This window comes from Podarcis liolepis (assembly GCF_965112155.1).
Source record: "Podarcis liolepis genome assembly, chromosome: 2".
Classification (NCBI taxonomy): Eukaryota; Metazoa; Chordata; class Lepidosauria; order Squamata; family Lacertidae; genus Podarcis; species Podarcis liolepis.
Window position 1 is genome coordinate 4,651,083 of NC_139555.1, and position 16,327 is coordinate 4,667,409.

At 45.4% G+C, this 16,327-nt stretch overlaps 1 protein-coding gene across 3 annotated transcripts in view; it reads left to right on the forward strand.

The window, feature by feature from the left end:
• Positions 1-1,551: 1,551 nt before the first annotated feature.
• The window catches only part of PIP4K2C (phosphatidylinositol-5-phosphate 4-kinase type 2 gamma), a 38,846-nt gene continuing 24,070 nt past the window's right edge, over positions 1,552-16,327 (forward strand). Inside the window, exons 1-4 of one of the 3 annotated variants that reach the window (XM_083489472.1) lie at positions 5,034-5,167; positions 6,050-6,144; positions 12,186-12,283; positions 14,862-14,958. In XM_083489472.1, coding sequence (XP_083345598.1) covers positions 12,219-12,283; positions 14,862-14,958 — 162 coding nt within the window. In that variant the 5' untranslated portion in view covers positions 5,034-5,167; positions 6,050-6,144; positions 12,186-12,218. Of the gene's footprint in view, positions 1,811-5,033; positions 5,168-6,049; positions 6,145-6,346; positions 6,432-12,185; positions 12,284-14,861; positions 14,959-16,327 lie in introns of those variants that run through there. The other 2 variants (XM_083489471.1, XM_083489473.1) reach the window with 2 other exon arrangements.

The following is a 16,327-nucleotide window of genomic DNA, read 5'->3' on the forward strand; positions in this document are numbered from 1 at the left end:
GGCACCCAGGGAGCTTGATAGCCAAGAAGGGACGAATCCTGGACACCTTTTAGCTCCTTTCCTTCCCCAACAGCACCTTTCTGGAAGCAATGCTGGCTTAGAAAATAGAGAGTGGAGGGACCTGCCCCCTAGCCTACCTCACAGGGTCGTTGTGAGGAAAACGTAATGAAACAATACCAGCCATCCAAAACCTACATTAAACCAGCTAATCTGAGACAGGGAGGGCAGGACTGTAATGCGTGGACTCGGAAGTAGGCTCCTGCCCAGCGCTTACGGAGCGTGCAGCCGTCTCCCTCAGCGGAGCCAGCCGCCAACCTGCCCTGGCTCCACGCCGGGCTCGCCCTCAGGAAAGGGTGCGAAGGCTGGGTGGGCGGGCGGGCGCTGGTCCGGCCTTGCATGGGAAACGAGGCGCAGCTCGTGGGCCCGCGAGGAGATATACCATGGGTAGGCAAGCTAAGGCCCAGGGGATCCGGCCCAATCACCTCCTCAATCCACCCCACAAATGGTCTGAAAATCAGCGTGTTTTTACATGAGTAGAATGTGTCCTTTTATTTCAAATGCATCTCTGGGTTATTTGTGGGGCATAGGAATTCGTTCATTCCCCTCCCCCCCAAAATACAGTCCGGCCCCCCACAAGGTCTGAGGAAAAGTGGACCGGCCCCCTGCTGAAAAAGTTTGCTGACCCCTGAGCTATATGATAGCCATCTTCCAGTGTCTCAAGGGCTGCCAGGTGGAGGATGGAGCGTGCTTGTTTTCTCCTGCTCCGAAGGGCAGGACTCGAACCCGTGGCTTCAAGTTACAAGGAAATTCCGACTAAATATCAGGAAAAAATCTACTCTATTATACTATTCTATTGTACTTTTTTTTGTACTACTATTACTAGAAGTGTTTTATGAATGTTGGGAAAATGCTGAAATGAAATTACTTGGCTCTTGTTAAAATGTTTAAAGAATTTGGCAAAAAGGTAATGGTTATGAGAAGTTGGTAAAAAAGATTTAAGTGTTAAGCTCTAAGGCCGTTTTTATAAGACAAAATGAGAATAGAGTAAGGTAACGTAATGATAAAATATTATGAATTATGGAAAGGATTTGCTGTGACAATTACTAATCAAGATACAAGAGATGGGAGGAGGAGGAGGTTATGGAAAGAAGGTAATGGAAATTGGAGAATTTGAAAAGGATGGTTTTATTTTTTCTTCTTATGTTTTTGCTTTTCTCTCTTTTTTGGAATTTTGTCTTTTTTGTGTGTAATTTTAAAAAATTCTTTTGTTTTAATAAATATCATTAAAAAAATAATAATAATAAATATCAGGAAAAACTTTCTGTCACTCGGAGTTGTCCGGCAGCAGAACAGATTCCTGGGAAGGTTTCTCAGCAGAGGCTGGATGGCCATCTGCCCTGCATGGTCTATTGAGATTCTTGCATCCATAATGAACTCTATCATTCTCCCTATGATTCATCTGTTACCGGAAGTGCCGGTCATTCTCCCTCCTCCCTCTGCGCGTCACTCCGCGCCTTCCCTCTCTGCCCCGGCCGACTTCCTTCCCTCCCTCCCTCCCTTGGGGTCACGTGACGGCGGCATCAGCTGATCGCCGCTTCCGTTGCCGGCGGCGAGGCTGAGCGAGCGGCGGGCAGGGCGGCGGAGCGGGCGAGGCTGGCAGCGGCGGCGGCGGCGCCCGGGGATGGCAGCCTCGGTGGGGCCGGGGACCCGCACCAAGACCAAGAAGAAGCACTTCGTGCCGCAGCGTGTGAAGGTGCTGCGGTCAGCCGACCCTCTGCTGGGCGTGCTGGGCTGGGGGATCAACCACCAGGTAACGCCTCCCGGTCAGACCCCAGGTTGGGATGGCTCAGTGGGTAGGGCGCGGGACTCGTAATTCAGGGTTGTGAGTTCGAGCCCCACGTTGGGTGAAAGGTTCCTGCATTGCAAGGGGTTGGGCTAGATGACCGTCGGAATCCCTTCCAATTCTACCCTTGACCCATGTATGTGGCGGGCAGCTACTGAGTTGGGGCGGGGCGAGATCTACTCCTGGTAGGTGGGAGAAGGAAGGAAGGTTCTTGTTTAGGATCCATTCACAAAACTGTCCTGAACTGCAGTAATTTGCATTTTTCTATTGTGATCTTTGGATGAAGGACAGTATACAAATTATTATTATTTACATGCTTAATCTCTCTGTAGCAAAACAATAACCCCCAAACTCCTTAAAGACCATAAGACGTTGTTATGGCACATGCTTTCACGGGCCAGAATCCCCTTCATCACATGCACACAAAGGATTATCCTGATCCAGAGGTATTTGGCAACTTTGGTATCCAACACATTCCTTCCCACCACCACTTGTTACCTCTCTTTCTTTTTATCACTTCACCATCACCATTCTTCAAGATATAATAGCTTATAGTAGCTGCCCCTCTTCTCTTTTCAGTTAATCTTCCCCAATACCTGGTGCTAAGAATTATTCACTGTGTGAATACACTGGCTAGCAATAATTTCTGCTTTGTTACAGTTTATATTGGCTTTACGTTAATGTAGGCACTTCCTCGGCTGTTGTGAACTGTTTTGAATGCGTGTTAGGAAAGTGTAGTATTTGCTTGAAAATGAAGCATTTCAAAGGCAAATAAACAGCATCAATAAGTACATTGGTCAAATCTTGATATTAAACTTATTTCTCCATGTTCTCTGGGGACACTGCTCTTGAAGGCTAGGCTGAAGCAATCATTGTCTTGACACTGAAGGGGTGAGTCAACACATTCATCTCTTTCCCCTTTTCTGTCTTGTCCCTTGCTTCCAAATGGGTGAGGACTGCCCACCTGATACTAGGGTGGCTAAGAAAGAATCTCAACCATACATCACACAGGTATCCTATTTGCCATAGTTTCAGGGAGATTTTCCTTATTTACTTCAAGGCTCACCCTTCTTACATGCCTGTGAATAGCCCATGTGCTGCTTCGAGACAGGTGTTCTGACCACTTTAGCCTTGCAGTAGAAAAAGAGAACATTTCTTCAGTTGGAAGAGTGTAGTTGCAGGTAGCAGTCTTCTGGTAACCAGATCTGAAACTTTCCCGTATTCATCTGTTGCTCGGTGATAATTTCCTTCTGCCTGGGACTAGCAGGTGGAGTTTTGGAAAGCAGTCAGGTAGCTGCTGTGGGACTTTCTTGAGATCAAACAGGTACCTTGGTTTGTTTTGGTTTGATTATGTGTTTTGTGTCTTCATTTTGTATTTCTATGTTGTGAACCAGCCTGTGATCTTCAGGTGAAAAGCAGTATACAGATATACCGTAAATAAATGAATACCCAGGTATTCTAAACACACTTAACCGAGCAGTAAGCCCCACTGAACACAGTGGAGCCTACTTCTCAGTGAACGTGCAAAATATTACTCTTTCAGTCATGTACCTGCAGATTGGCTCTCAAGGAACTCTCTGGGTGAACCTGACATCAAAAAATATTTCCCTCCAATTGAGATCATAATCTTGGAATTTTGCATTAAAGCATTTTCACCAGCGAACAGAAATGAATGAACAAAGAAGCAGACAGATTACTTCTCAAAATGTCCCTTTTCATTCTCCAAATACCCATCCCCTTCACCAGTGTGGTTTAGTGGTTAAGAGCGGTAGATTTGTAATCTGGGGAACCGGGTTCGCGTCTCCGCTCCTCCACATGCAGCTGCTGGGTGACCTTGGGCCACTCACGCTTCTTTGAAGTCTCTCAGCCCCACTCACCTCACAGAGTGTTTGTTGTGGGGGAGGAAGGGAAAGGAGAATGTTAGCCGCTTTGAGACTCCTGAAGGGGAGTGAAAGGCGGGTTATCAAATCCAAACTCTTCTTCTTGCTTTTTCATTTGATTCTTGCAGGGCGTTGGACCCCCTGAGTCCCTTCAAACTCTATGATTCTGTGGCTCTATAAAGTGATAGCTAATGTGGTGTCCTCCAGATGCTGTGGACTACAGTTCCCATGGTCCCTGACTGTTGGTGATGCTAACTGGGGTTGATGGGAGTTGTAGTTCACAATATCTGGAGGGCACCACATAGGCTATTCCTGGTTGATACCCGCACTTCTTAGTTTTAATCTCTTACCAAACAATGCCCTTCTCCCCATCAGACTCTCATCTCTTGAGACCATAGTTTGGGGAATCATCGAAGAGACAGAGATGCTGAAATGTCATCAGTTACTCAACATTGACTATCCTGCCATTGTTACTGGGCAAATACACTTCTTCCACTGGGACCTGCATAGTTTTTTGCTGTCATTGTTAGGTATCTGTACTGAAGTACCTGAAGATTGCCTTCCCCATTTCCCCACAATCATTGTTGCATCCAATTCTATGGTTGGTCATCTATTCTCTTAACATTTACCTTTTAGTCTCCCTTGTGGGACTGGGAGGCATGAACAGCGGAGATGTGCTGGGGCTAATAGCTGAACTGTTGCCTTGTGGAATCCTCTTTCCATCCTCCATTCTTGCTGTTTTTATTCTGTGTTTTTGCTCTTGACCTGCTACCAGTATCCTATGCTAGTCCTTTTCATTAGTGAGTGGTATGCTTTCTCAACCCCATAGAAGCTTTGTTGAGAGTGTTTGTGATGTCAGTAGAGATTATATAAACCCTCTCACCATATCGGGGATTTTTTACAGGACTCTGACTGGCTGAAGATTGATTGGCCAGTTAGGCTCCCTCTCATGCACCCAAAGCTTCTGGCAAAGATTATTTTTAGACAGTAGACGGAACAGCAAAACTGTTATCCACACTTAATTGGGTATAAGCGTCACTAAACACAGCGGGACTTATTTTCAAGAAAACGCTTGTAGGATTGTGCTCCGACTGATTTCTCTCGCCTTTGTCCTTTTTGTCACTTAGATATCTTTTCAATTTTTACTTTAGAATGATAACATGCTGTCTTTTTGATTAAAAAATTCATCCAAGCTGGCTTGCATGTTAAAAGTGCGTCATCAGCTGTGACAGAATAAAACACACATATGCACACCCAACCTGAAACTCCTGAAAGGCAATTCAGATGACGCATTCTATGCAACATGCTGCTATATGTTATATAACATGAGCAGTAAAAGATTCCTACAGCTGAATAATGCTGCCTGTCCACAAGCCACCTGAAACTGTTCTCACAGCACAGCTTTCCAAAATGATTATTGTTGTGGACTTCTCAAGGTCAACAGGTAAGGCTTTCCAGAGTTCCATGCCTTTGTTAAGGCAGTACTTCCCAGGTGACTACATATAGTCTAAAATTCAGGATGGTAGTCAGCATCTTGCTCTTCAGCACCATTATTTTCATATTCCTTGTGACAAGGGGTTCACCAATACTATTTAGCCTTGTTTTGGTCCCATTGGGAGGCATCTTCCATGTAATCCCTTGAAGTGTGGTGTTTCCTGTTCTTTACTGAAATCCCTTGCTGAAGTCTCCTGCGAACTTGCATCTAGGTTCTTTTCTTCGTCTGAGTTAATAGGGGAAGGTATAGAATGAACTTTACATGTCCAAGTATGGCTCAATCAAAATTTACTTACTTTCTCTTTAAGAAGAGGATTTGTGGCTATGAATATGGAGATTTGCGCCAAGTGCGCTACATGTAGATTCTTGGTGTTGGCTTCTGTTTCCGCAGTTAGAATGCACATGTGATGGAATGACCAGGCCAGTTGGGCCATGAATGCCCTAGAGCGCTCTCATATTAACAAACTGGGATTGAGGGACTCCTTTCCTTGGCTCATAGGAACCTGATTTTGGGCACTGCAAAAGTGTCAAGAGTGCAGTGCTGTGATAAATGTATTAAAGCATCATGAGTGGAAGCTGCAGTTCCTGTAGCACACTCTGCAACATCCTCTGTGACGAGCCTGGCTTCATTTTTCCGCTCCAAAATAACGTCACTCCCCAGACCTTGGATGTGAAGGGAATTCACCGACACCTGTAGGCCTAAAGTGTGTTTTCTGTAGATCAATAGCGGCACCTCTTTGTGAGATGCTTGCACAGGTCTTAAGCTGTCTGGCTGCATTCCTTTCTTTTCCCTCCCTAAGCTCAACTGACCCTTTCCCTCTGATTCCAACAGTTTTACGACCCCAAAGTATTGGGGGAGGGCGGAGCATATGAGCTCTATGGCACAACACCAGGATAATTCAGATTCCGGAACGAAGGAGGCAGCTGGTACGTGGGCCTCCTAGCATGCCCTTCTGCCTTGCAAACTGTCTTGATTGCCGCAAGCATAAGCCTCTTGATGAACAAAACGCCAGTTTGCTTCCTTCCGTTTTGCCCTTCAGTGCTTCCAAAGTGTGATTGCAAAGCTTGTATTTGTGCCTAAAAATAATATGCTGTGTGGCTCGTGTTCCCTCCCCTTCTCTCTTTTAAGAAACGAGATAAAATAGAATTGGTGAAGTTAAGTCTGCCATGCGTGTCTTGGGTCCTTTTCACTTGGCCTGGATGGAAACTTTCTGGTAATATATCTTGGCTTAGGTGTTTCCAGATCATTCTAACCTCTTAACTCTGTGTGTGCAGTCTTCTTCTGTATGGCTATTAATGTTGGTGGGAGATAGTTTCCATTTTAGAACTGGCTTACTAAATTGCAAGCTGCATTAACTCCTTTAGAAGCATTGACTGTTCTGACCCTCATTCAGTGCTGGGAATGATACCAGAAAAACTTGATAATTATGTATGGAACAGTTTAAATATGCATAGCATTGTACAGTCCCAATCTCTCTCTTTCTTCCTCGCAACAGCCTTACGAAGCAAGTGGTGATTTTTCTTACTGTTTGAGAAAGGAAACTGAAGCGGTCTTTGCCCTTGGATCACACTGGGTTCACTGGCATTAGCAAGGCGTTGCCTCTTGACCTCAGTTCACCATCTCTGCTCTCAAACTAAATGACTGCATGTGCGGAATAGCGTTTGTGGGAATAATAGTAGTAATAATAATAATGTACAGTCGTACCTTGGAAGTCAAACAGAATCTGTTCCAGAAGTCCATTCAACTTCCAAAACATTCGGAAACCAAAGCGCAGCTGCTGATTGGCTGCAGGACGCTCCTACCACAAATCAGAAGCCACTGAAACTTCCAAAAATAGTTTGCAAACTGGTACAATCACTTCCAGATTTGCAGCATTCGGGAGCCAAAATGTTCGAGAACTAAGGTGTTCGAAAACCAAGGTACGACTGTAATGATATTTATACCCCGCCCATCTGGCTGGGTTTCCCCAGCCACTCTGGGCGGCTCCCAGCAGAATAGTAAAAATACATCAAACATTAAAAACTTCCCTAAACAGAGCTGCCTTCAGATGTCTTCTAAAAGTCAGATAGTTGTTTATTTCCTTAACATCTGATGGGAGGATGTTCCACAGGGCAGGTGCCACTACCAAGAAGGCCCTCTGCCTGGTTCCCTGTAGCTTTACTTCTCACAGTGAGGGAAAGGCCAGAAGGGCCTCAGAGCTGGACCTCAGTGTCCGGGCAGAACGATGGGGGTGGAGACACTCCTTCAGGTATACTAGGCTGAAGCCTTTAGGGCTTTAAAGGTCAGCACCAGCACTTTGAATTGTGCTCAGAAATGCACTGGGAGCCAGTTTAGGTCTTTCAGGACTGGTGTTATATGGTCTCGGCGGCCGCTCCCAGTCACCAGTCTAGCTGCCCCATTCTGGATTAGTTGTAGTTTCCGGGTCACCTTCAAAGGTAGCCCCACGTAGAGCGCATTGCAGTAGTCCAAGCGGGAGATAACCAGAGCATGCACCACTCTGGCGAGACAGTCTGCGGGCAGATAGGGTCTCAGCTTGCATACCAGATGGAGCTAGTAGATGCCCTGGACACAGAATTGACCTGCGCCTCCATGAACAGCTGTGAGTCCAAAATGACTCCCAGGCTGTGTACCTGGTCCTCAGGGGCACAGTTATTCCATTCAGGACCAGGGAGTCCCCCACACCTGCCCACCCCGTCCCCCCAAAACAGTACTTCTGTCTTGTCAGGATTCAACCTCAGTCTGTTAGCCGCCATCCATCCTCCAACTGCCTCCAGACACTTGCACAGGACATTCACTGGTTCTGACTGGAAGGCGAGGTTGAGCTGGGTATCATCTACATACTGGTGAACACCCAACCCAAACCCCAATAGAACTTCTCCCCCTGCATATACACCCCCCATCCTGCTCCAGATTCCCCCCCAAAAACCTTGTGGAGCATATTGGGGGCAGTGCATGGGGAAAGGAAGGGCAGAAGTTCAGTGGCACTTGTGGAAATCGTTCTGCACATAAAGTGATTTAGTTAGATACAAACCATAGTATATTTTTAACACTGGTTTAATATGATGTTCAAATCAATGCACTGTTTATGGCTTTGTTTGATAGGTCAGACTGTCCCAGGTCAGAAGACTTCCAGCGGAATGAGCTTGTAGTCACAACCCTGTGCAAATAATTTGCCTGATTATTTTGCTGCAGTTACTGTTTTCTCTGAAGCATATTGGGTCTTGCAGTTTTTTTGCCACAAAGGATATATCCCAGATTGGTTCATTCCTGTAGGCCCAATAAATAACTTTGATCTTTCCCAGAAACCTGAAGTAAGGAAAAGCTACTGAACTCCATTGGTTCTGTTGGTGGCTGACAATAACTGGAGTGCTCTCAATTTGAGTCTAGTCCAAAGGCACATGACGCAGTTCTGCGGTTTTGAAGCCAAGTAGGTCAGGCCCTTTTAGGTATTTTGATGGGAGACTGCATGGGAACTGTATGTAAACAGCTATGAACTCTTTGGAGGGAAAGTGAAGTGGAAGTGGAATAAATTCATGAGGAATAGTGTACTGCAGGGATCAGGAATATGGACTTCCAGATGGGACAAACTCCATCACCCTTGCCCATGGTGCCTGAGGGTGCTGGGAGTTGGAGGACCACAAGTGCCCCCTCTTTGGTCCTATGTATGCAGGGTCCTCACACCATATTCAGCATTAGTCAGTATATGATACCTACTATTTGGTTCTCTCTACTCAGTCATCCATGTGTATTATGTACCCACTGACTTTGCCTATGCAGTCTGTATGCTGTGATTCTGGGGCAGCACAGAGAACATGCAGAATCCAGTGGGATTCAACTTCCTGAATATCTAACCTTTAATACGCGTTAAGACAAGTTTCTAGACCCTATGGTTGCAATTACATTCTTGAAAATGTGTAGGTGATGCCTGTGGAAATAACAGAAGCCAGGCAAGTCTTCCTGTGGCCAAGTGCAGAGCTTCCATGTCCTCCAACAGACTTTTTTTCTTGCCTTCCCCCCCCCCCTCACTGGCAAAGGCAGAACATTTTTGTTTTGTTTTTATTTTTTTACCATTTTTTGCGGTTTAAATTTACAAAACAAGAGATTGAGCAAATTTGCTTAATTTGTGTAATTTATACGTGTTGCAGACTTGAACACTTCATTCCATAATATTTTTTTTAAATGATATTTATTAAAAGTTTAGAAATTACAGAAAAAAGAAAAAGGACAACAATAAAAAAGAAAAACATAGAAAAACAATACAACAATACAGCAAAAAAGAAACAAAGAAAAGAAAAGAAAACTAAAACACGCATCCAATATTCTATATCTTTACCTTTCCTTTACTTGTTTCATTGACCTCCTCACACCTCCCTTTTTTTGTATTCTAGTTCAATTCACTAATTCAGCAAATTCTTCCCATCTTTCTCAATTTTTTTCCTATAATTAATCTTAATGGTCTAACCTTAAATTTTTTGTTTTAACCCGTTATCAATCAGCTTTTACTTAATTATTTGTTGTATTTCTACTAAAACCATATAACTTCATTACAGCATCCTTCTAACACTCATTAATTTTACAATGTTTCTGTAAGTATACTTTAAATTTTTTCCAATCTTCTTCCACTGACTCTTCTCCCTGGTCTCGGATTCTGCCAGTCATTTCCGCCAGTTCCATGTAGTCCACACTTCATTCCATAATACACAATCCCCAGCAAAGCAGGTATCACAGCCCCCCCCAAACAAGACATGCTGGATGCTAGCAGCCGGTCAACTCATACTTATCACTTCAGCTTAGGACTGGTTTTAAAGTTACCTCAGCACTGCAGCTTCCGCTGCAGGAGAAAGGGCTGTGGCGACTGAAATTCAGGCTGGCCCCCCAGCATTGCCATCTCCCTTGCCAGCAAACAGTCTCTCCCACAGAGGCCAGGCCCAGATATGTATGCCGATGAGTCACCTTCACTCATCTCTCCATGATCATATCAATACAGATCACGTCCTGATCTTTTGTAGCAGCCCAGGCTGTTGGTACATTTTCCGTGTTTTTCCTGGCTTGTGAACTGGAGGGTGCTTGGAAGAAACTCCCTGTGGGAGATTCACTCTCCTAAATGTGGAAGCCTACACAACAATCAGTTTGATACTTCTCTTTGGACTCGTTCTCATAATCAAGTTTCAGAGGTGATTAACTCCAGACTGTTATCACAGAGTTTTTATCCTGGGATAAGTCCATGAACAAGAACTGACAGTCCAGTTTGACCATAGCTCCTGAGTTAGTGACAGATCCCTAAAAACTGCCTTGCTGGGTCAGCCAAAAGGTCTCCCTAGCCTGGGATTCTGTCTCCTGCAGTGGCAAGCTAGGTGCCCCTAAGGAAAACTCACTGGAGGAGCACAATGTGGGGGGAAACATCCTGAGAGATGCTGGTACTTGGGGTGATGAATGTGGGCATAACGTTTGAAACACGCCCTCTACCCTTCTGATTGGACATCCCTTCTAAATGCTATCTAGAACAAAGGAAACTGTGAGCTGTGGTGGATGGGCTTGTGAGGAACAGAAAGATAGATGTATGGGCAAAGGGTGACCTCAGGGCAGCAGGGTGGGGTCAGGGATGGCAAAAAAAACATGGATCCTTAAGACTTTTTTAAGGCATCTCCTCCAAACAACCATCAAATTGAACCTGCCATTGGTTTCTGTGGCTTGCATTGTAACCTCCCCCCAGCTACCCAGCACTTATTGCAGCCACTATATCACGTGGGTTTGTTCCAAGGGTCCATGTTATGTGCCATGATGGCCCTGACAGGTGCTGAATATGTGATTTTTACAGGTCATTCCATGGAGGTAGGCAGGGCTTATTTTTAGCCAGAACTCCGTTCCGGCTCCTCTCAGGTGGGTGCCATTGCCATTTGAAGAGGACAAGAGAGGTGTTCGTGGTGAGTTCCAGCACCTATTTTTCTAGAAAAATAGCACTGGAGATAGGTATGATATTTCTTTTGATGGTGGCTTGGAGTAAATCCCAGGTAAAAATTATGCAAATACAAGAAAATCCATTTTTCAACCCTATAGTCTTCCTTTCCCATGCTTTGAGGCAACCTATTTTGTGACTATTTGACCCCTGGACTAAAGCAACATTTTCTTCAGCGCTCTTAATCCTCACCATAACCTTCCTCCTTGGTTGTCTCCATCTGAAGCCCATTGTCTTGACTGGCGGTTCCCTGCTATGAGTCTCTAGCTTAGTCTTCCTAGGCTAATCCTGTCTGAACTGCTGTATTAACTTTGTTGATAACCCAAATGTTCTTGAATGCTCTTCATGTAAGTATATACTGTATACATTTACATAGGTTCTTGGTGCAACTTTGAACTTAATTTATTGTTGGTTGTACGCCACGCTAAGACCGCATGAAGCTGCCTTAGAAAGATGCCTTGCGCTGCGCCAGGCCACTGGTTAGTCAAGCTCAGGACTGCCTATGCCAACTCGTAGCAGTTCTCCAGGATTTCAGGCCAGGTTCTTTCCCACCTGTACCTGGAAGTGCCAGAGATTGAATCTGAGACCTGCTGCATGCAAAGCAAGTGTGCTGGTACCCCTGAGCCATGGCCCTTTGCCAAAGGTCCATCCTGCTGATATGCTTTGACAGGCTTCCTCAAACTCGGCCCTCCAGATGTTTTTGGCCTACAACTCCCATGATCCCTAGCTAGCAGGACCAGTGGTCAGGGATGATGGGAATTGTAGTCTCAAAAACATCTGGAGGGCCGAGTTTGAGGAAGCCTGTGCTTGGAGAAACTAACAGCATAGCTTTAGTGCCCAAGTCTTAGGTTGCAAATGGCATGGCATTCGGCCGGATGTCACTTCCTCCGGGGGTCTTGGTAGACAAGGACTCTCCTCTCAAGGCCTTGCCTTGGTGCTATTACATTCTCCTGACATGTGCTGCTTTGTAGAAGAGAAGCCAGTGGCTTCACATTTGCTTTCCTTCTTTAGATCAATGAACTGAGTCAAGTTCCCCAGCCCGTGATGCTGCTCCCTGATGACTTCAAAGCGAATTCTAAAATAAAGGTGAACAATCATCTCTTCAACAGGTGAGGACCGGTGGTGCATATGTCTAGGAGCAGAAAGGCACATAGTCTTCCTAGCCCAACTTCAGGTTCCACCCCTGCTGCTTGAGATCCGTTAACTGGAAGTGCAAGGTATTAGGCTTGGGATCTTCAGCCATGATGGCTATGTATTACCTCCAATATCAGAGGCAGTATACCTCTATACAGTGGTGCCCCGCAAGACGAATGCCTCGTAAGACGGAAAACCCGCTAGACGAAAGGGTTTTCCGTTTTTGAGCTTCTTCGCAAGACGATTTTCCCTATGGGCTTGCTTTGCAAGACGAAAACGTCTTGCAAGTGTTCCGATTTTTTTCCGCTCCCCCCCTTTTTCTAAGCCGCTAATAGCCTTTTAGCCGCTAATCCGCTAAGCCTTTAATAGCCGCTAAGCCTTTAATAGCCGCTAAACTGCTAATAGCGCTAATCTGCTAAGCCGCTAATAGGGTTGCTTCGCAAGACGAAGAAACCGCTAGACGAAGAGACTCGCGGAATGGATTAATTTCATCTTGCGAGGCACCACTGTATACCTGTTGCTTGGGATCATGAGCAGGAGGGAGCTGTAGTGCTCGACTCTTGCTTGTGGGCTTCCCTCAGGCATCTGTGAGAAAAGACTGCAGATGCTGTACCCCAGGGACATAGTTCCTCCAAATGCACATGCTATAATACAGGGGAAGCTAACATAGCACCCTCCAGCTCTCACCATAAGTCAGCTATTAGCAACACTCGTTTCAAGAGCATAGCCTGCACATGGGGGCAGTGTAGGTGTCTAGCAAGTGTTTTCTGTTAAGGGCCTCATTCCTTCAGGATAATTGGTCGGGGACTGCAGGTTAGCGATGGATGGAGGGCACTCCAAAATTTTATGGATTATTGAACCTGAATGACGACTCCCCTTCTTCCATCTTTACCTTCGCTCAGAATTTCCAGTCCCCTGCCAGCCTCCTCTTGGGAAGAGTAGTAAGCCCCACTTAGTTTGAAAGGTTTACTCTCAAATAACTGTACAGAGATTATTGTTTTTAATTCAGTAGACCAATGCAGCTACTGCTCTAGAAAGCATGTGAAAATAATTCTTTTCTGATTTTAGTATGACCGCACACAGAGAGAGCAGAAACCAAGAAGAAAACGTCTTTTTCCCAAGCTTTGATACCAGGAAAAAGATTTGTTAAACACATCAGTTTATTTCTATCAAATAATATATGGCCCTTTTTATTCTGAATCCACACAGGAAGAGAGGTGTGACGGTGGGGAAACAGCTTTTTAAAGCTATGGAAATTACCGTGTTTTTCGCCCTATAGGGTGCACTGGCCCATAGGGCGCACCTAGTTTTTTTGGGGGGGGGAAATTATTTCCCCCCCCAGACGCGGGGCTGGGGTGGGGTAAGCCCGAGCTTCCCCCGACCCCAGCCCCCAGAACAGGCTGCTATCCGCAAGCCTTCGGACCCCGGCGGGAACTCCCGCCGGGCTCACAAGGCTTGTGGGTGGCAGCCTGCAGCCCGAAACACGGGGCACGCTCCAGAGCGCACCGCGGGCTTCAGGCAGATGTCTGCAAGCCTTGCGAGCCCGGCGGGAACTCCCGCCGGGCACCCAAGGCTTGCGGATAGCTTCCTGAAGCCTGGAGAGTGAGAGGGGTCGGTTTTTGGAGGGGGAAAAGTGCGTCCTATAGGGCGAAAAATGCGGTAAGGAGGAAGGTAGGACCTCTGATGGGATGGAAGGATGGGGTGGTATCAGAAGGTATTTGGAGCTGCATGTGGCCACAGGTTACCCACTTCTGTTGTAGCACTCCAGAAAGGCCAGCAATTGCCTGATTTGAACCTTCCTCCAGGAAAAGTACAAAAAAATTGAATAGCTGGACAAAAAAATCATTTCCCTCTCACACGCTGTCCCCTCTGCCTGGTATTTAATGCTTAGTATTAAAGGAAGATTGTTCTGCCTGTCTGGTCATGAGACCATTTGCATAATAATGGAGGATTACACCCTGTGGTAGAGGATACTAATGGGCAGGGGATTATGGGGCTTGGGTTGCAGATTACTGAGATAATGCCCAGATTGACTTGGTAGCTATTACTAGGCCTTGCTCACTTGTCAGAAAAACTGGCCTTCTGGTAAGGAAGCAGAAGGAGCTTGGTTATGTATAAGATTGGGTTGTAATGGGCTGCTTCTGATGGAGAGCTGGTCCCATCTACAAGCAGGAGAAGGTAAGGCCTGGACCACAAACATAGCAGAGTCTGAGGTGATGGTCTGGGCTGTACCACTTCAGACTGCTGCAAGGTGGGTAGAATCAAACTTCATCATGCTTCTTTATTTGCTGAAACCAAAACCCACCCTGTAAGTAGAAACTAGCACAACAGGGAGCGAATAGGCTGGGCTGCAGCTTTCACTGATGTGCTAGGTTCTTATTTTTGTGTGGAAGTGGGGAGGCTTTTTTGTTTTGGTTTTTTCATAGAGGTGCATTCAGAAATGTGATTCCCCCCACCCCCAGCTCTAGTTCACCTCCCTCCTCCATCTCACCCTGCTGCATGTGCAGTCCGAGTTTTGGAGTAGCAGCTAACTCTGTCACTCGACTCTTGCAGAGAAAACCTGCCCAGCCATTTCAAATTCAAGGAATACTGCCCACAGGTCTTCCGCAATCTTCGCGAACGTTTCAGCATTGATGACCAGGATTATCAGGTATGTCTTACACTTCAGACTCTTACAAGCCTGCACAAAACTTTATGTACTCAGCTGTAGTGTGCATGCAGTATCTCTGCCTCCGACCCCCTTACTGCTGTCATGTACTGGACTTCAGAGTGTAATGCACGAGGCTGAAAGCCGCCTTGCCCAAGGCACCCTTGTTGTGGAACTCCTTTCCCAGAGATGCCCTCCAGACCTGCTTTTGGAGAAATTGCTGGTGCTTTTCCCGTTAGGCTTCTGCTGTTCTGGAAGAAAGCTAATGAGCAGGTGTTTTCTTACTGGGTTCATTCAGATTTTATAGTTGCTGTTATTTTATTATATATTCAGGTTTTATAGTTTTGTGATTTTGTTGAGGTTTTATAGTTTTTTTTAGTACAGTATGTATCTGCTAGTTTTAAATTTAAAATTATGCACAACTTCAGTAATTTGTTTTTTCGAACACTGAGAATACTGGTTCGAAAGCAAGTATGAAATTCAGCTAATAAATCATAGTGTACACTTCCAGTGTGGAGCTAATTGGGAGGGTTAGAAATTGCTCAGCTGGACACACTGCAGGAAGATTGCAGCATAAGGTGCAATCAAAGGCTACTAATAAGCTCACTGGAGGCATGGGTTGCAGGCATGTTCCCTTGAGAGAAATTGATGTCTGAGGTGGGATAAGGCCAGTGTTCTGACTGCAGCCATAGATTACTGCCTTTGTTCCTGAATTTGCTTGCCCAGGCACTGCAGTAGTTATGACACCTGTTACAAATAGCCAGTTGGGTACTGAGTTGTGTATGAACACCCAATGGGAGTTGGAAGGCTTAAGAGAATGAGCTATTAATTACAAAGTCCCCACTCTGAACATTACCCCTGCCATGAACTGCTGTCTAGATGGCCCCGCTCCTGTCTGCATTGTGAGGGTAGTGAGGCTGACCTACTGCATATAAAATGGTTACAAGGGTTGTGACAAATGGATGTTTGTCACAGACAGAGCTGTTCCACCAGGCCTTTGGTCAGGGCCCAGCCTGACTCCCTCCTCTGGCAACCTGCACTGAACTTTGCTTAATGGTTGCCATTAATTTGATTTTAATTAATTGTTATAATGAAATGTTTTAGAATGTTAGATTATTTGATTGTTTGATTATTTGATTGTTGTTAGCTGCCCTGAGCCCGGCTTTGGCTGGGGAGGGCGGGATATAAATAAAAATTATTATTATTATTATTATTATTATTATTATTATTATTATTATTATTATTATTTATGTTTGTGACTAGTGATGTTAAATTCTTGAAAATAATCTTTTGGAGAACATTATTGAGAATATTCTTGAGAATATTCTCGATTAATGAGAATATTAAGAGAATTTTCATTTAAAATAGGAGA